Source organism: Lissotriton vulgaris, chromosome 12 (assembly GCF_964263255.1).
Source record: "Lissotriton vulgaris chromosome 12, aLisVul1.2, whole genome shotgun sequence".
In the NCBI taxonomy this organism is placed as follows: domain Eukaryota; kingdom Metazoa; phylum Chordata; class Amphibia; order Caudata; family Salamandridae; genus Lissotriton; species Lissotriton vulgaris.
Genome location: NC_141700.1, coordinates 392489314 through 392510232, shown reverse-complemented (window position 1 = coordinate 392510232; position 20919 = coordinate 392489314). Strand labels below are relative to the sequence as shown.

The window sequence follows — 20919 nt, the reverse complement described above, 5'->3', positions numbered from 1 at the left end:
TCCTTCCGCCTTGCCGACTCCATACACCCTAATCACCATACTTGACGATTTCCCGCAGTGACGCACATAGCCCTTATCCACCAGATGAATACATACCACCGTGACTACTACTATACCAATTGTAACAATGAAAGTCCATCGATACATAAGACGCTCTGTTGACCCGGAATTCCACTCCCAAGTGTGTCTGAGTGACCTCACAGTTTTGTTTAATGTTGGAAACTGATAAAAATGAAAAACTTGTTCTACTGCAGTGTATTCTTAGACGTATATTTTTGCACTATATACAGGACATTTACCGACTGCTGCTATTGTACGCCACCGGGCCTCCGGAATGCCAGTTAAAAGGCTGTGTTATACCAACTAAAACTTCCTTATTGATTTGCACGTAACGCTGCCGGCCTCAGGGTTATAGGCGCATAAAGCAGTGTACTGTATAAACCATGCAATAAAGCAGTTTGAACACCAAAAAAAAAAAAAAAAAAGGTTTATTTTGCACAACACGATATGCAGGACTTGGAAGTGAATTGTTATTGTGCCTTAAGGGGCTTCAAGAGTGTGCAGTGTTTGAAACAAACAAGTATGATTTTCTTCATGTATCCACACAATTAACAGTGCAGTGCCTTGCCCAATCACTGGCGATTTTAATCCCTATGAAATAGAATAGCAAAACAGCATAATAGTGTTGTATATTTAACATTTATTATGCAAATACTATACTATGTACATGTATCTATACAAGAAGTAACTAATCATTATTTCAATGGCTTACTGCTTATTTTATGTGCACCAGTCGGGTTGACTGTTTGAAAGACAAGTAAGGTTATAACACATATTCGACATTTAAACCTATAACCAACTCAATGATACCTGTAGACAAATGAATATCAGTGAAATACATACAACGGTCTTCATACCCTAGTGTGAGAAAGTGAATGTAGGGTTACAATAATACAACAATTCAGGTATCTAGTAGAGGGAGATTGAAAAATGGAAGAAATCAGTGGAAGAGGCATCTGAATAATTATGGAGATGCATTTTAAATGGGTGGATACTTTTGTTCTAGATGGGAAAACTTGCAACAGAAATACAAAAGAATCAAGCATTACTTGCAGGTCTTTGTTTTCAAATTGTCTCTAGGCTCACTGAAAAGACATAAATATCTTGACATTTGAAAGTATGCTCTCTGGGATGACCTTTTTTTGGCAGACTGTATAATAAGATTATACTCACAGACATCACGTCATTGTTATTTGTGATTATTTGTTGGCCTAACAAAAATCTTGAAGTGAGCTTTGATGAATTAAAAAACACACCATGCCTCCAAGGCCTTTCCTCTGCAGCTATGGTTAAGATGGGTTTATATTCGATGGAGGTTTGGGGCTAGTACTGACATTTGAAGCAATAAACAGACCCCGAAAAGGAAAACCTCTAACAACCCTGTGAGAACAATTTTACTTTGGCCAAACAGTAGAACCATTTATAGATTAGAGTTGTACTTTATCCATGAATACCGCCACCATTCAGCCGTGGTCTTTTCCCTACTAAGTCCACCCATCAAGTGCCTGGAAGCAAATCTTTCACTACTTAAATGAGCAATTTACTTCTGAAGCAAGATATGAAAACTGAGGAAGAAAGAAGAATAACGAAGAAGCAGGAAAGTCGCCCTACCTCTATCAGTGTACCTCAACCTAACTTAATTTTGAATTAAATGTTTAATTCATTCAAATATATTAAATTAAATAAACAATTTTGAAAAATTCTTGATAATCACTTCTAGCAAAGCCCCTGATCTATTTACCACACTTCTGACATGCTCTGTTCAAAAGGAGGAGCATACACTCAGCTGGTACTTCTGGTAACAGCGTTCAGCTTCTCTAGAGCTCTAGTTCTGCCATATATAGCAGCCCATGCTTCTAATGTTGAAAATGATTTTTGACACTAGTCTTAAAATTTCTCCCCAAAAAGTATTTAGCCATAGTTTAGTCAATGGTACCCATGGGCTCAAGTCATGATGGCACTGTAGAAATATAGAGCAGACAGTGCTCCAAGTGATGACATATCCACTACTCTTGGCGTTTTAGTAAAACAACATCCCTATGATGATGGTCGAAAGACAGTGATAGCAATATTGCCTCATATTGCCTAACTACCAAGTAGTGAAATATAAGTAAGAAATATTCTCGATAATGAAGGGAAGAATAACGTATACTTACTGTCTTCCAGTAAATCAGTAATGTTCAACTCCAAAGAAGGGAAAATCTTGTTGAACATTTTGAAATCTTTCCCAAATCGTGGCATCTGAATTATTAGACAAGAAGGTGCCTATGAAATCCAAAGAGAATAAGTATCAATAATGCCATTTATTATTCCATCTCTTCTCAGTATGACGGATGCCATGCTTTTGTGACCTTGATTAGAAATTGTAAAGTGCCAAAGAAATTATTGCTTTACTACAGGTCACCCACAATTAACCAATTGTCTCACAGTTCAATTGTAGTTAATGATACCAGATATTTAATTGAAAGGATGGTTTGGGAACTGAAGGCATGCTCAGTGATGACGAAAGCACTGGACAGGGAAGGGTTGCCGTAGACAAATGGTAGACATATCAAGTGGGGTATGGGAAGCAGAGGAGTTTGTAGACTCTCTTGAGCCCCCCTCCACCCACCACCACCACCACCACCACTCCTTCTCCCCCAGCACCTGCCCAGAGAAACTACATCTTTTATGATGTAATTAAATAGGTATGGCTCTCAAAAATCAGAATATTAAAAAGGGAACATTTATAAAGAAAAGTGTAGAATTAAATGAAATTTAGAAGTGACAAGGTAATAGCTAAATGGACGCATCACAGGGAAACATGAAATATCAACTTGCGGCGTTTGTAATGGTCTCAACCCCTAGGAATACAATTAGTTGCACCATTTTTTTTAACTGTATTGTGTTTAAGATATGCAAGGACGGAAGTGCAGCTCCACTCTGCAAAAGGCTCTGCATTAATCCAGAAACCAATGGCTGAAGAGACTCACCATGGTGGAAGCAGCACCATTTAACACCATCATTTGATTACATCTTCCATGCAGGGAGTTTCGAGAAGGGAATAACTACAATCGGCAATAGCAACACTACACTACAATGTACTTACGAGAAGTAAGTAGACTATTCGTTCACATCCTGTATTCTTGCAAGTTTTCATAAAGGCACTTTCATGATCACTAACCTCTGCAAATTTCAAGCTGCTGTTTATAAAAGACCACTCAAGCAACTGCTGAATTGTAGGGACTCCGATGTTCTCATTTTTCTCCATGAAGATTTGGTAGAAATAACAATCTTGAACTTTTTGACCTGCTGACCTAAAAAGAAAGAATTCCAAATGAATGAATGAGGGTAAACTAGCTTTGTTCCCATTTCACTCGTGCTTAACATTAGGAACTCATCTGTTGGTTCCTATTTTGTACCTAGAACCAGCCACAATAGTTCATCCAATCCTTATGACGATAAAGAAAAGTCACTTTAGTTTGAAAAGGCATAAACAAATTAATTTAGCCATCTTTCACTGTGGTTGGGTACAAGTTTTCTTTTTTGTGTTTTGCAAACCAACTTATACAAATTGCCAGTGAGATATAAGTGAATTAAACACTCACTGCTCATAACTTTGACTCTCAGCTTTTCAAGGTCAACGACAAACAAAACCACATCGCGCAATAATGATTGTGTTAGTATGCAGCGTTATGAAAATGCAAAACTGTGGTATAAGGTTCTATATGAATGACAAGTCAGTATCGAGCCAACTACACATTTGTTTTTGGGAAACAGCTTTAACAATGCAGGCTGAGCCATGCGTGCTGTTTCCCCCTAAGCCGAACCACACTTGCCTTAACCACACCACACATATGCTTTAAGGCAGTTCGCGGTCTAGATGCTGTAATGGGGATGCAGGAACAGGAAGGATAGGGAGATGACATGGTGAGGTAAGTGGGGTTGGGACCGGGTTTTGGAGAGTGGGGGGCATTTTTTGGGGGGTTGTAGGTCGTATTTATGGCTCATGAGGGGTTAGGTACTGTTTACATGGCCGGGAGCCAGGTTTTAGGGCTCAGGGTGGTGGTGGTGGGCGGGGGGTTGGGGGGGTGTTGGAGTAGTATATAGGGTGTAGGGTCAGTTTTCAGGGCTTAGGAAGGGATAGTTTTCAGGGTTGTGGGCAGTTTTAGGCCTAGGAGGATGGGGAGACTGCGTCGGGCAAGTGGTCAATTTTTAGGTCTTAGGGCAAGGAGGCTGCGTCAGGGGTAGCTTTTAGGGCATGGGGACAGTTTTTAGGGTCCAGAGAAAAGGGAAAGTTTTCAGGGCTGGGACAGATTTAGGCTACGGGCGGGCTGGGGGTCTGTGAGAGGGATCGTGTTTAGGGCATGGGGCCAATTTTTAGGGCTTAGGGAGGGGTGGGGGTAAAGGGACAGTTTTCAGGGCTGGGGCAGGGGGTAATCTTTACCACACGTCCTTTACCCAAATAATGTCTTTACCATGAAATTGTGTGGTAAAGACACGTCGTGGTTGAGTCTGCATGATTCAAGCATGCATTTTTGAGGCATGTGTTATACTACCATACAACGTTTTATTTCATGGGGAAATTCCCCAGGGGGCTGAAGCTGATGGAGGCAGGTTTTGAAAGCAGAGGGTCACTGTTGCTTCCTCTGTCACTTTCTCCAGCTCCCACCCGTCCTTAGTTAACAGCAGCAGGTATAGCAGGTGCTTTAGTATATAGATATGAAGGAGAGGGAGGAAGAAAAAGAGATGAGAAAGGAAGTAGGGCAGGTTTGACTATTTTGCCAGAGCTGATTTTGGTTCACAATCCATCTCTGGGCACAATTATAATTGTGATCAACCAAATGGTGTTGTAGCACCTAGTTATATAACTAGAGTGCATCTGCTCTGGGCTCATACTTAGACTACGTACAAGTTACTGGCTTGAGTTAGCCATTATTTATTAGGTCATGTTTGCCAGAGTAAGAAGCCAACACCAAGCAAGGTGCCAAGTTCTGTCCCCTGTCAGGGAAAAGTACATTTTCCTTTTTTTGGTCCAGTTTTCCTGGATGTCTGTACTAGGAAGCCCAAAACTAATCCAGATTCACATGGCCAAGACGCTTATTGATCTAAGCCAGGCAGAGCCCCCACAGAAAGTCACCACTCTATAGCGACCACTTCAAACTCAACGAGAGGAGAAATGGAGAAGCTTCAAGCCAAGCAAAGGACATCTCAATGAGCAAAGGAGGATGGAAAGTTTTTCTCCACTGAGATGTAAAGACTGGTTTGAGGGTATGGTTCCTGACTACAGGACACTTTGACTGTCTTTCACACTGCAAAATGAGGAAATCGCAATGAAAACAGCATTGTGTGCTCCCATGAACACACTGTTCAAATGAACTCCACTAGTCACTCAGTTAAAATACAACCACATACACACACACAAACTCCTCCACACACTTAATCACCAGGGCAGGCAAAAGGGATCAAGATGTATCAGGGTAACAGGGAAAAATAGTCTGCCTTTTCCCAACAGGGGTACAGTTGAAAGGGTCTGCACTCCTGGTTTCCAATTATGTTGCCATCACCAATGACCTCAATGCTACTAATGAGGGAATTGTTGACAACCTCACTCAGTTTGGGTGCTCACTTTGAGTAACCACCTTCTGTTGGATTTGAAGCCTCCTGAGTTAACAGGAGGCAGAACGATGGGGCAGGCCAGAAAAGAAACACACACAGGGCAGGCTGTCACAGCTTTTCACAGCCATGCAGTGGAACATCGCCAAAAACAATGCCCTGTTGCCTTCCGGTTAAGGTATGGCTGTCGGCTGTGGGATAGTGGGCAGAGTGTGCAAGATTTTTAAAGCTGGGTAGTCTCAGAGTAATTAAAAAGGTTCTGGTAAAAAGACTTGGACATAAAATGGTATTGTTACTGGACCAGAACAATAGCAAGCAGGGCAAAGGGTTAGCTGGAGCAATTACAGCCTGAAATTGTGCTGTAAAGCAGGAAGTAATGACAGAGATGAGCCCTACAAGAATTAGAAGCAGGGTCCGTGGAACCAGGTTTCAACTTTAAGTTGATCAGAACAGAATCTGACAGCAAGAGGCAGAGCAGCATGAGGATGAACTGGCCTCCTGAAAAGATGTGGATCTCGTCGCTCTTGGTAAGCAGTTCAGACAATAAAAAAAACTGTGGATTAAAAGGGTTAGATGAACACAAACCTCAACAGTACTTCTTCCTTTGGGTATGTGGGTAAAGCCTGGTGTCAGACTCATCACCTTTGCAAATCTGCTAAGGCAGATGAAGTTGGGGTTCATGCACTCTGTCTGTGGGAGCAGCCCTTAAAGCATAGTCCTCTAACATGCGAGGCCCTAGCCAATTAGGTTGTCCTTGTCCTCCGTTCTTACATCTATGGATGCCTAAGGGCTATCTGACTTCCTTATACTACAACAACTAAAGAGTGACTGTAACTGTGAATATTAAGAAAAATCTATTTTTTAAGTAAGCTACACAGTGTTCAAGGTGAGAAAAGCAAAGACACAGTTACAGTCACTCTTTAGTTGTTGTAGTATAATTGATAGGGGTGGAAGAGTGACTTCATAACCCTGACTCTCTTGTTGGTTAGATATATCTGACTTCCTTCACAGCTCTCATGCTGCAAAGCACTAAGTACCAGAGCTCTCCTCCTCTAGCTGCAAAGAGGAAAACTGGAAGAAAAGCCATTACTCTCCACTTTCGTGGTTATAGTGTTCATAGTGGCTGTGACTGTTCGCTGTGTTGCACTATCAAAATAATCTTCTCCGATTTTAGGGTGTCCCCATGCCTACAAACACCGAAAGATACATCACATTTAGATCATACACAATGTAGCAGACCCTGCACCTAGTTTATTTTACCAGAAAATTGAATGAGTAGTAATGAAGACCGCTTTATGGAAGGTACAACAGTCCCTATCACTCCTATTCAGGTTAGCCTCTGAACCTTTCCCAAAAGGAGGCTGCCTGAGTAACAGCTGGTCATTATAGGGCCACTGTGAATGGTATCTGTGGTGTATTATCAAAAGTACCACAGACTTTTGTTCGGTGTGAATACAATGATGGAATAAGCTTACCTTGATGCAACGTTGGACATACCTGAGTCAAGACAAGGTCAGGGAGGTGACACGGGATAAGTGTTTAGTCTGGAAATTGTTCTTGCCTTGAAAGACTTAAAGCAGTGGTTGACTAGCTCTGCTCCTTGATGGAATCCCTCTCTCAACAGCGAAAGGCACCCCCCCACCCCCCCAACACATACACACACGCGTACACACACACACGAGCAGGACTCATCAACCTCTCAGGATGACTTGCATCACCAACATCTGATGAAGAGGTAAGCTTTAATAATGCAGCAGCTGACTTGTACAGCACTGTCCATATAGTGAGTTAATTGTGTGGGGCAAGAAAAAGGCGTTCTCCATGATTTACTGCAGTTCCCACCTGGCAAATGTTCCCTCATCGGACTGTTAGGCACGATTAGGCACTACTTTCCTTGCTGAATCCCACCACAAGAAATTGTTAGGCACCAGTGTGTCTTACTAATGTCAAATAAATCTTGGCACTGAATAGTGGCTAGCTTCCACTTTGCCACTGAGAAGCTTATTACCCCCACACAGTACGAGTATATGTATTTTTGTGACGGTTCTTTCGCAAACAAAAGGCAATCTCCCTCTGCAAATGTGAGAGGGGTTCATCAGAGACCAGACTGTTTTAATAACATACAGCGCAAGAAAAGGCTACTGTAAGCTACTTGTGACAGAATGCACAAGGCTTGAACCCAGAACATTGCAAGATAATTTGAACAAAAAGAAGACAGGAGGGAAAAGAGATGAAAAACAACTAGAACTGGAAGAGTGGACCCAAGACAGGGTTGGTGGGCACTGGAGAAGCAGGTAAGGAAAAAGAGAAGAAGCAAGGATTCGCACCTGTTTGAGGGAAAGCTATGTAGCCGAGTTCTGTGAGCATAAATATATATACGTGGTAGCAACCATGAAACTCTTTTGTCATAAACTTGAAAATGTGTTTCCAGTTCTTCAACAGAGTGGCAGGCGGGGTAGGATTAGGGCATGTTAAACAATCGGTTTCAAATAAGCTACCAGCCAACTTATTTTCAATTGGTTTCCTGAGAGAAAATATTAGCTCTATGTGTTAAACAAGAGCATTTAAATTCCATCGCAAGAATATTGAAGACATTCTATGTCACTCTGAAATTAGTATTGTTCTGTTAACAATTAATCTAAATGTAATTTGTTGACAATTTTTATTTTACACTGACAGCGCAATTTAAAGTGGCAATTAATGTGAGCTAGTATCTTTTCAATTTTTTTATCTTGATAAAAGATGGGGAAATCACTATGCCCTGCAACATTAACAACCATCCATGTCGCCAATCCATCAATCTTTCACTACCACTTCGCCCTCCATTACTACTACGTCACTTAATTTTAAACAAAAGACATTCATCGAAGGTATTACCCCACTCAACCTAGTTAGTTGCATTAGACCTAATTGAGTGTTTAATTACCTGAAATTGACTAATCACGTATCACCTATTGTACAAGTATGATGATGCTGATCTGTAGCAGAATAATCTGCTGTGAATGTTATAAGAGTCTTCCTATAACAATAAAAAGTTTCACTAATGTGTACATAACATCACTGCATTGTTGTCTACAAAATGTTGTGTGTATTCAGGCCAACATGCAAGTTCCTTTAACAAAATGTTTAGTTCTCAACAATGTTATGTCTAGTATCATGCAACACAAATTGCATCCATAAATGACAAAGATCGCACACTGCTGCATCCAACATGTTTGAAGTACAATAATAAAAGTAGAGAGATTACCTTATTCGTAAAAGTGGATCCACTCTTAAAATATGATGAAACAATATGTTCAAAAACTCTTCTGGATCTAAAGATTAATACAAAAAGAATTATTGAGGATTTAATGGGAAACGATTGTTTGAGTAACTTGTTATTGCAGCCTGAACCAGCCCCTACACTTTACCTATTGCCCCTAAAGCAGAAAGGAAGACATGTAAGCCAAACAAGACATATATACTAGTTTCCTGATGTGTCCCTATTACTAAAGTGAGCTTGTACATACCCACGTGATAAAGGGTAAAGGACTATAACAAAAGAAATATCTACCACTATCCTACCAGCCACTAACTTTTTCTTTAACAAAATGGATGACAAGGTTGTCAGCAAGTAGTGAGCAAGTAAGAAAAAAATAAATAGTTTCTAACCTCTAGGTATAGTTTTGTAGGATTCACATGCAGTGCATTATTCTGCCATCTAGTGGTTGTGTCTGGAAGTCTCCTGTTTTTTTGTAGTCCTCATTTCTTTCTCTCTTTTTAGGTCGAGGACCGTAGGCTGCGCTTGCGCAGTCTCTGTCAGAGATTTAATGTTTTGTAGAGTGGGGCTTGAACCCGCCCCTCTTCTCCATTGGCTGGCCTCGTAAATGTTGGCCAGCCATTGGAGGAGAGGGGCGTCACTCCCTTTAGCCCTCTCTTTTTCCGATTCGGGGGTGTTTTTTTCTATTCTTTCTCTCCCTGACATCATCGGGAGAGAGCACGCCCCTCATCACGCTGCCTGCACGCTTAAGTCAGCTCTCTGATTGGTGTACCTTATTAACCAATCAGAGGGCCGACTGGCGGGTGCAGGCAGCGTGAGTAGACTCTGCTCCCAGACCCTTGGCCGGGCTCGTCCACGTCTACTTTTGATGAGGAGGCTTGACTGCAGCAGGGCAAAGCAGGAACACATACGGTCAGATTCCACAAGAATGGAACTCACTCTTAGATGTGACTTGACTTGGTTTTGACACGTAACAATATGTGGCTGGGGATGGTGTTCAATTTGATGAACGAGGGACTGCAGCTGATGCTTATGCAGGAGAGTTACTTCCCGTAGATCTATTTGACGCCTCCTGACTGTTTTCGGCAAGAGAGAGGCTTCTGGGCCCGCGAAAACGCCTCCCCCAGAACTGGGCTGAGGCAGCCTGGATAAAACCTCCATAAACAAGGGGGTGAGCTGGCGGTACTGCCGTGCGGGAAGGGCCATCGGGGTGACGAGGAATCTACTTCCCGATAACAGGAAGTCTTTTTTAATGTTTGAACTGTTCACACTGGACTCATTCACAGGTGGGCCTTGGGGGAGGGGCGGTGTTAGGGTCTGCCGAGACCAGACTTGGAGACTGAGCAGAAAGCACCGTATTTTCGGATGTTCACTGGACGCGAGATTGTATGTTCGAGGATCATTTGTATGTGGATTTGGTGCTCGTGAAAGATGCTATCTTTAGCATTAGAGATGCAGTGCTCCAGTAGTAGGTCTTCGCACTCAGCCCACCTCTGCTCTCCACCCTAAACTCCGAAGTCAACAGAGGCTGTACTCCGGTATGCAACCTTACACCGTAAAGCCCTTCTGTTCCATAAATGTTACGCTGACCCTTTTGAACATAGCGGAAACGGTACAGCTAGGCAGAGGATGTAAACAAATAATACTGAAAATGGTTCAGTTCTCGTTAGTGGTTAGCTCTGTATAGCGCTGAAAAAAAAGTTCTCGCCGACATGCTTTCCAGTCTTTACCATCCGGGCTGCTCTGCTCCCTTCTGTCCCCACCCACCATCACCCTCCCCGGTTTTCTGTTTACTTCTTCCATGTTGAACTCCCGACAGCTTCACTTTCTGTTTCGGAGAGGGTGAGGGCTGGGAGAACAGTCACAAAGGACACAGCTGGCTGCACGCACTTTTCATGGCCCTGTTTGATCTCTTCCAGGTGTCCAGAGACTGGACCCTGCTCCAGGACAGCAAGGAGGACGAGAGGCGACAGGAAGATGCTCGGGGGCCACATGTATCTGCCTAGGGGAATGGGGGTGAGGAGAGGTGGGGATTTCGTGGCGGGCAGGAGCTCTCGGCCAGCTGAGCTGCTGCCAGGGGGCATGGAGGACGCCCGCCCGCAGGCCTGGCTGTGTTTCTGGGATTGCAGCATGTATGTACATTGTAGAATAAGCCTTTAAATGTATATGTTTATGTTCCTGGTGCAACTGAAATGTAACACTATACACATTTAAAAGGAATTTGCGTTTGCTATGGGTTAGATTTCGAGTTGTTCTCTTCCATAATTATCGTAAAGCTTCATCTGGCTTGATTCTGAGAAATAAGCAGGGTCTGTGTGCAACCCTTTAGAAGCAGAGCCGCCTTCCAGTTACCACAGCTGGTTCCAACCTGTCAGCACCACCGCGCCATCCTTCCACAGCACCACCGCGCCATCCTTCCACAGCACCACCGCGCCATCCTTCCACAGCACCACCGCTCCATCCTTCCACAGCACCACCGCTCCATCCTTCTACAGCACCACCACGCCATCCTTCTACAGCACCACCGCGCCATCCTTCTACAGCACCACTGCGCCATCCTTCTACAGCACCACCGCGCCATCCTTCTACAGCACCACCGCGCCATCCTTTTACAGCACCACCGCGCCATCCTTTTACAGCACCACCACGCCATCCTTCTACAGCACCACTGCGTCATCCTTCTACAGCACCACTCCCCCAAGCTTCCACAGCACCACTCCCCCATGATTCCACAGCACCACCACTCCATGGTTCCATAGCACCACCACTCTATCCTTCCACAGCACAATCCTTCCACAGCACCACCTCTCCATCCTTCCACAGCACCATCACATCATCCTTTCACAGCACCACCTTTCCATCCTTCCACAGCACCACTGCGCAATCCTTGTACAGCACCACCATGCCATCCTTCCACAGCACCACCGCGCCATCCTTCCACAGCACCACCGCGCCATCCTTCCACAGCACCACCGCACCATCCTTCCACAGCACCACCGCACCATCCTACCACAGTCTGTGTGTGTGCGTGGCTCTGTCTGTGTGTGTGCATAGCTGGGCGTGTCTCTGTCTGTGTATGTGTGGCTCTGTCTGCGTGTGTGCGTGTCTCTGTGTGTGTGTGTGTGTGTGTGTGCGTGGCTCTGTCTGTGTGTGTGTGACTCTGTGTGTGTGCGTGGCTCTGTGTGTGTGTGGCTCTGTGTGTGTGCGTGGCTCTGTGTGTGTGTGTGTGTGCGCGGCTCTGTCTGTGTGTGCGTGGTTCTGTCTGTGTGTGTGCGCGGCTCTGTCTGTGTGTGCATGGTTCTGTCTATGTGTGTGCGTGGCTCTGTGTGTGTGCGTGGCTCTGTGTATGTGTGCGCGGCTCTGTCTGTGTGTGTGCGTGTGTGCGGCTCTGTCTGTGTGTGCGTGGCTCTGTCTGTGTGTGTGTGCGCGGCTCTGTCTGTGTGTGCGTGTGTGTGTGGCTCTGTGTGTGTGTGTGCGTGGTTCTGTCTGTGTGTGTGTACGTGGTTCTGTCTGTGTGTGTGTGCGTGTCTCTGTATGTGTGTGTGGGTGGCTTTGTGTGTGTGGCTCTGTGTATGGGTGCAAATGCAATAGGTCTCGCATTTGCGAGTGATTAAGCTATTGGCATTGTAAATGACAATGCCATTTATTTATATGTTTTAAAAACAAAAACATAAATAAAAATAATGTCATGAGCAATGCCAATAGTTCTAACTTAAAAAATGCCGAGACCATTGCATTGTAAATGCTTGTTCGGTTTTGAGCGTCGACAAACCCACCATTTGGTGTCCTATCCAGCCTCTTCTGATGTCAAACGCCTCAGCGGAAGTTACTCCCATCTTCAAGGGGAGGTGGGCGGGTCACCTGTGAATCCAGAAAATTCTTCAAGCATCAAAAGTTTGCAGATTGGTAAGAAGCTATTTTGTTTTGCAGCATAAGTCTTTTCTGGATTCACATGCTGTGCGCTTATTTTGTAGCAGTTTATTAAACTTGTGGATGGTTATATGTAGAGGAGTTTGAATTTGTAAATTGGTGTTATATTATTTATTATCCCGCTTGAGCTTACTTCTTCATTTGAATAGCTACACAATAATGTTTCATAAAGGTGTGCACTGATGACTAAGTTGCTGCCACGGAAATGGCTTGCACAGGTATATTTGCTAGAAAGGCTATTGTTGCTCATTTCTTGCTTGTATAGTGTGCTTTTGGTTTGGAATCTAACTGTACTCCTGCATTTGAGTGACACAGTTGTGTTGTTTTTAAAATCAATTTAGACATTGTACCCCGTCACAGTTTTCCCTATATTGTTGTCTGTAAATGACACAAATAACTACTTTGTCTGTCTTCCTACTTGCTTTTGTTTTTTCCATATAGTACATGATGGCTCTTCTTGCATGCAGAGTATGTTAAGCCCTTTCCGGTTGATCTTAGGTTCCAGGGGTGAAAACAAGGTATTTGAATCAACTGATTTATGTGGAAATGTCAAATGACTTTGGGTAGAAATGGAGGATCTGTCCTCATGACAATTCTGTCCCTGTGGATTTGTATGACTCTTTGATTGTAAGTGCCTGCAGTTCACTCACCCTGCGAAGAGATGTCACTGCAATCAGGAATGCTGTTTTCAGGGTGAGCATCTTTAGTTAGGCCTTGTGTAACGCTAAAAAGTTTTTCTCAATAGCTGTGATGATACCAAGTTTAAAGTTCCATATAAGTGCTGGCACCAGTTTAGGTGGAGCTATCCTTTTTGCTCCCTTTGGGAACCTTTTTATTACAGATGTTCTGAAGAAGCATCTTCCTAAATTACATCTTGTGTAGGCCACTAGTGCTGCTAATTGTACCTTTAATGAAGAATATGTAAGTTTTCAGGCTATGAGGTGTGTAAGCTACTTAAGGACTGTTGTGGTCCTAGTGCTGTCCTGTAATAGCCCTTTATTTTGGCACCACTTTGAGTAGCTTTCCATTTGGCTATGTATCACTTCCTTGTTCTTGGCTTTCCTGATTCTCTGAAAATGGACATTGTGTTCTCTGGTGAACCTAAGTGACCAAATTCTATCTCTACCGGATCCATGCTGTTAAGCTGAAACTTTCTGGTTGTAGATGTAGCACTCCTCCTCTGTCTGTTGACAGCAGGTCTTATTGTCTTGGTAACTTCCGAATGTTGCCTTGTGCCATTTGTATTAGATCTGAGTCCCAAGTTTGTCCCATCCATTGAGAGGCAATGAGTATTAATGTCATCTTGGAATATTTGCATGTGTTGATTACCCTGTGTAACAGAGGGATCGGGGGAAATTTGTATACAAATATCCCCGACCAGTTTATTGACAGAGCACTCTCTTGGGATTAGTGGTGTCGATGTCTGGATGCAAAGCACTGCCATTTTGCATTTGCTGGTGTTGCGAATAGATCTATTTCTGGTGTCCTCTATTGTTTGAATACCTCTTTGAGTACTGCTTGGTTGAGTTCAGACTCATGTGAGGATGAGGCCTGTTTTCGCTTCGCTTGTTCGCACCGACATTAATTTTCTCGGGATGATGAATCGCTGATAAGTTTATTTGTCTCTGATATGCCCACTTCGGATTTCCTGAGCTAGTCTTGATAGAACCAGGGATTGTGTACCCCGCTGCTTGTTGAGATAAAACATTTGTAGTTGTGTTGTCTGTTTGAACTATAGTTTTTCCTGAAAGGCTTTTAAAACTAGGAACACTGTCCTTAGTTCCAGAACACTGATATGCTGTACTGCTTCCAGCTCCTTCCAAAACCCTCTGACCTTGAGTACCCATATGCGCCCTCCAACCCATATGTGAGGAGTCTGTGGTAATGGTTACTGTAGGAGTTAGTTGTAAAAAATGGCTTTCCGCAGGTAAATGTGATCTCTATCACCACGCCATTTCCTCCTGGACTCTGCATGACAACCATTAGATCTTCCCAACTTCCATTGGCTTTGTACGCATTTTTGGATCAGTCTCATAAGTAGCTTCGCATATGAAATGAGCGGGATGCATGAGGCCATCTTCCCCAGTGTTTTCCCCACAGTCCTTGCTGTCAGAGACTTCCCCTTTCAGTAGAGGCAAGTTGCCTGAATTATGGATGCTATTCTCTTCCTGCAAGGGCAAGCCTTTCCCTCTGTTGAGTTTACTCTTGCTCCTAGAAAGATTTTTTCCTTGTCTGGTAATGTTGAGGATTTTTCCACATTTACTGAAAACCCCATTCTGTGTACCGTTGCTAACACCCTCTGTGTGCCCTTTTGACATTTGCTGAAATAGTTTGCTCCTATTAACCAACTGTCTAAGTAAGGATATGTGTGTATCCCTTGTTTTCTTAAGTTTGCTGCCACTGCTTTTAAGCACTTTGTAAACACCCCTGGTGCAGACTTTATCCTGAAGGCTAGTACCTTGAATTGATAGGGTGTGTTGCTGACTACAAAGTACAAGTATTTCTTGTGTCTGTGATTCATTTACATGTGCAAGCGAGAATATTTTAGGTCTATAGTTACCATGTAATCTAGCTTTGGTAACGGTGAGATGACTTCTTGCAGTGTTGTCATATTGAATTTTTGAGTCTCTTTTAACTTGATTATGAAATGGAGGTCAAGTACTGGACGTAGAGTTCTGTCCTGTTTTAGAATTAGGAAATATGTTGAGTAATTTCCTTGACTGATCTTTTTCTTGGGCACCCTTTCTATTGCCCTCTTTCCTAGAAATTCCTCTACTTCGAGTCAACAGGATGTTTCCTCTTATGAGTGGACGATTTCATTTGGTCCCTTTGCGGGCGGTGTTTTGATCAGTTCTATGCACTATCCAAATTTTATGATGTGTAGAATCCAATTGTCTGATGTCGATGTCCTCCACTACTGTAGGCAGTTCTTTATTCTGCGTGAGAGGGTTGATAAGCCACTTCTCAGAGCAAGCTGCTCCTTCTCTTTGTGGCTGCGCTCTTCTTTATGTACGTCCCCAAAAGGTTTGACGTCTTTGTGCCTGGTACTGACAGTGCTGTGAAGGTGCCTGACCTTGGCTTGTGCTGTGAAAACTCTGATGAGAGTTTGTTCCAGAGAGATGTCCTCTTTCTGCCGGTCTTTGGACAGGTAGTGTGTTTATCTCCATAGGCTTCCTTTGATTGCAAAGCTCCCATTGCAAAGCTCCCACTCGCTACAGAACAGTTGCTCCCCACTGAATGGTGCATTAACAATGTTCACCTGAAGTTCTGGCTTGAACCCAGATATTCTTAAAAAAGCACTGCATCTTAGTGTTGTTCCAGCCATCATTTGTCGGCTTGCAGTGTCAGCTGAATCTAGTGCTCATCTGAGGCATGTATTCGCAATGTTTTTCCCCTCTTCTGCAAGGAAAGAATCTCTTTTGTGGTACTATTCAGGCAGGTGCTTCATTAGCTCTGCCATCTCATGCCAGTGTTGGTATGAATATCTTTTGAGGAGAACGTTAGAGTTGGCTATTCTACACTGGGTAGTCGCCCCTCTCTCAAGTTTTCTGCCCACCAAATCCATTTTCTTGCTAACCTTTGTCTAGTTGTGATCCCGATGATGTCCTCTTCCTGGCTGAAGCTGCAATAACAGAATCCTCTGGGTTTGTTCCTGTACAGAGGATCCTTCCAAGAAAGCTTGTATTTTTTTATATTCCCTCTGTGTGAAAGCTCTGCACACTGCAGCTTCCCTGAAGGCCTCATTCCCTTGATCCAGAATGCTGGGCAACAGTGGCAAGAACGGCTTCTTGTTTTGAGAAGTCTGGAATATTTCAAGGAGGAAGCAGGATTGTGATTTCTTCTCCTCTAATTGAACTCCACATTTACATGCCGCCCTTTTAATTAGCTGACCATACATTGTAATATCTTCCAGAGGTGATGGATGTGTCAATTCCATCTTCTGGGGAATCTTTCTTGCCACTGTGTTTCCACATACTCGGATTTCTCAGAGTCCTGGAACATGCCCATGTCCACTGTATCGGCCCCCTCTATCTCGAGGAAGAATTCATGTTCTTCCTTCTCCTCCTGTGGCTCTGGTGTCAAAGGGGCGGGGAGGGGGGTCTAAATCTGTTACTTCCTTCTCCACCTGTTCAATGGGCATCGAGAGCTTTTGTGGGATTCAAAATTCCTAAAGAGATGCATCAAAATATTTTTTCTTTTGTATTAGTGCAGCCATTTCTGCTTCAAGACATCTCTTCTTTCTTTTGATTTCGGTGGGTTGTTCGTTAAGGTGAGCATTGTTGAAGATTTTTTTTTCAACATCGAAGTATCCTTCGACAAAGTTTTGCACACTGTCTTTTGGTTGTTCCCCGACTTTTGTCTTCTTTCGACATAGAAAGTCTTGACTCCCCATCGTCTTTCGTTTTTATTGTCTGTTCGGGTTTTGGGCTTCCTGCGATCTCCCTGGTGTGGGACCCGAGGGGTTCTTTTTGTGCCTTCTGGCATTTCGTCTGCGAATTTCTCAGCGCCGAGGTAACTTTCGGAGTTCTAAGGTCTGTACTTTTAGACTCTCGCCCTGAGGTTTTTTCGGAGTTACCGGTGTATTTCTTTCTTTTGACTTCCGATGTTTCCCTCTAGATGTTGATCATTCACATCACTGCATTCAAGCCTTCTCCTTCGGTCTCTATGGCAATGTTACCCTCGTCGTCACTCGACAAACCCAGGTCTTTAAGCAATAGAGTCTGCTTCTGCCCATGCATGGCATAGTGTGCCTTCCTCGGTCTGTCTCTTGCTCTCAGCGTCTTTGGCTTGAAAGGACACCAAATGGTGGTTTCATCAATGATCAAAAGAAAAGAAGAAAAGAAAAAAGAAAGAAAGGAAGGACTACAAAGAACAGATGCTTACTGGGATAAGTAACATAATCCATTTGAGGCATGTGTGCTGTAAATACACATGCTTTGGGGAGCATCCAGAACAACGAGGCTAGAGCCACAAGTTCCGGAGGTCCGCAAGCTGAACAATGACTTGCCTGAACAACGACTTTGCCTTAACCACGCATGTGTGATTAAGGCAAAGTCGGTCTAGTGTTCAGGATGGGCAGGGAGAGAGGAGTGTCAGAAAGAGAACAGGACAGGTAAGATGGCTTCAGGGTAGTTTTAAGGGGGTGGGGGTTCGGGTTAGTTTTTAGGAGGTGGGGGATTGGGCTAGTTTTTAAGGGGTGGGGGTTTGGATAGTTTTTAAGGGTTTGACGTCATATTTAGGGGGTAGGTAGTTTTTAGAGGGTGGGAGGGTTTGGGGTAGTATTTAGGGGTGGAGGTTCGGGGTAGTTTTTAGGAGGTGGGGATAGGAGTAGTTTTTAGGGAGTATGGGGGTTCAGGTAGTTTTTAGGAGCATAGGGGTGTATTTAGGGCTCAGAGGGAGGGGGTGGTAAGCTTAGCCATGGATAGCTGTTTACCATGCATGCCTTTACCAGAAAAAAAGTTGTGGTAAAGTAATTTGTGGTTAAAACACAGTTGTAAAGACTGCGTTGTTAAGGTAGACATTGTACAGGAACTCATTGTTCCAACATACAACCACATGCTTGGCATAGGGTATATAGCAATAATCTCCCAAAGCGGTGGCTAACCGGTAGGTGATGCAGTTGTTTGAAAAAGTGTCTTTAGCACTGCTTGCCCTACATTGGCTTGTTCATGAGCTAACACATCCACACAATAGTGCTTGGTAAATGTGTGTAGTTGGACCATGTTGCTGCCTTACAAATGTCAGCTATAGGAATGTTACCTAAAAAGGCCATAGACTCTCCAATTTTACGAGTAGAATGTGCTCTAGGAGGTATAAAGTTCTTTTAGCTTTAGCATAGCAAGTCTGAATGCATTTAACAATCCATCTTGAAATTCCAGATTTAGAGATAGTATTGCCTTTGTGAGGAGTAGCAAATGCAACTAACAGCTGTTTTGTCCTTTCAATATAGTACAATAAAGCTATTCTGACATCATGTGTGTGAGAGCTCTTTCTGCTCCTGAATTAGGTTGAGGGAAGAACACAGGTAACTCAACTGACTGGTTAATATGAAAAGCAGAAACCACTTTTGGAATGAATTTTTGGTTGGTGCGAAGAACTATTCTATCTCTATGAAGCTGAAAGAAGGGTTCTTCTAAGGTTAATGCTTTTAGCTCACCAACTCTCCTTAATGAAGTGATAGAAATGAAAAAGTCAACCTTCCATGAAAGAAACTGTAATGGAAAATTGTGTATTCAATCAATCAACAGCATTTGTAAAGCGCGCTACTCACCCGTTAGGGTCTCAAGGCGCTGAGGAGGGGGAGGGGGGGGGGGGGGGTTGTTACTGCTCAAACAGCCATGTCTTGAGTTGTTTCATGAAGGAGAGGTGGTCCAGGGTCAGCCGTATGTGAGTGGGGAGAGAGTTTCATGTCTTGGCTGCCAGGTAGGAGAAGGATCTTCCTCCGACGGATTCGTGGGACGGAGGCGAGGGCAAGGCTGGCAGATCGGAGCTGGATGTGTAGAATGTGAGGCGGTTGTTGAGGTACTTCGGGCCCGTGTCGTGGAGAGCCTTGTGTGCGTGGGTGAGGAGTCTGAACGTGATCCTCTTGTTAACAGGGAGCCAGTGAAGGTCTTTCAGGTGAGCAGAGATGTGGCTGTGGCGAGGGATGTCCAGGATGAGTCGTGCTGAGGCGTTCTGAATGCGCTGGAGTCTTTTCTGGAGTTTGGCTGTGGTTCCAGCGTAGAAGGTGTTCCCGTAGTCCAGACGGCTGGTGACGAGGGCCTGGGTGACCGTCTTCCTGGTTTCGGTGGGGATCCATCGGAAGATCTTTCGGAGCATGCGCAGGGTGTTGAAGCAGGATGACAAGACGGCGTTGACTTGCTTGGTCATCATGAGGGAGGAGTCCAGGATGAAGCCCAGGTTGCATGCGTGGTCCGTTGGCTTGGGTACGGTGCCCAGGGCAGGGGGCCACCAGGAGTCGTCCCAGGCGGAGGGAGATGGTCCGAGGATGAGGACTTCCGTCTTGTCTGAGTTCAGTTTCAGAAGGGTGATCTTCATCCATTCCGCAACGTTTTCATTCCTTCCTGGAGGTTGGTTTTGGCAGTGGCGGGGTCGTTGGCGAGGGAGAGGATCAGCTGGGTGTCGTCGGCGTATGAGATGATGTTGAGGTTGTGTTGGCGTGCGATGGCTGCGAGAGGGCACATGTAGATGTTGAAGAGGGTGGGGCTGAGTGGGGATCCTTGTGGAACGCCGCAGATGACTTCGGTGGATGCTGATCGGAACGGGGGGAGGCGGACTCTCTGGGTACTTCCGTCAAGGAACGAGATGATCCATTCCAGGGCCCCTTCCTGGATTCCGGTGTTGCAGAGGCGCTGTATCAGGGTGCGGTGGCATACGGTGTCGAAGGCTGCTGAGAGGTCCAGGAGGATGAGGGCCGCAGTTTCCCCGTTGTCGAGTAGGGACCTGATGTCGTCGGTGGCTGCGATGAGGGCGGTCTCGGTGCTGTGTTTTGCTCGGAACCCGGACTGTGAGGGGTCGAGGGACCCGTTGGTCTCGAGGAAGGCGGAGAGTTGTCTGTGTACTGTCTTCTGATTGACTTTGGCTGGGAAGGGGAGGAGCGAGATGGGGCGGAAGTTCTTCAGGTCCGTGGGGTCGCAGTGGGTTTCTTCAGGAGGGCGATCAACTCGGCGTGTTTCCAGCTCTCCAGGAAGGTGGCGGATGCGAAGGAGCTGTTGATGATGTCCCGGAGTTGGGGTGCGATGATGGAGTCGGCTTTGTTGAAGATGTGGTGTGGGCAGGGGTCGGATGGTGTTCATCAGGCGGGTGGTGTCTTCGATGCTGATCGGGGTCCAGGTGCAGAGGGTGGTGGTGGGGGGTGCTGGTGCGGTGGTTGGGTCCATGGTCAGCGCACTGAAGCTGTTGTGTATGTCGGCGATCTTGCGGTGGAAGAATGAGGCGAGTGAGTCGCTTAAAAGGTGGACCCATGAGTCTTGGAAGCACAATGTTCAGATTCCAAACTCGTGCAGGAGGTACTCTGGGTGGTATTACTCTTTTAAGGCCCTCCATAAAGGCTTTAAAACTGGAACCTTGAACAA

General features: G+C 44.7%; 1 protein-coding gene across 7 annotated transcripts in view; it reads right to left on the bottom strand.

Annotated features, from left to right (window-relative positions):
- CYLD (CYLD lysine 63 deubiquitinase) overlaps positions 1 to 20919 on the bottom strand; it is a 516546-nt gene that overhangs the window by 75186 nt on the left and 420441 nt on the right. For all 7 annotated transcript variants that reach the window (XM_086945164.1, XM_086945166.1, XM_086945167.1 and 4 more), the window contains exons 12-14: positions 8903 to 8969; positions 3224 to 3356; positions 2217 to 2325 (exon numbers count right to left, since the gene is read on the bottom strand). In XM_086945164.1, the coding sequence (XP_086801290.1) occupies positions 2217 to 2325; positions 3224 to 3356; positions 8903 to 8969 (309 nt within the window). The remainder of the gene's footprint in view (positions 1 to 2216; positions 2326 to 3223; positions 3357 to 8902; positions 8970 to 20919) is intronic.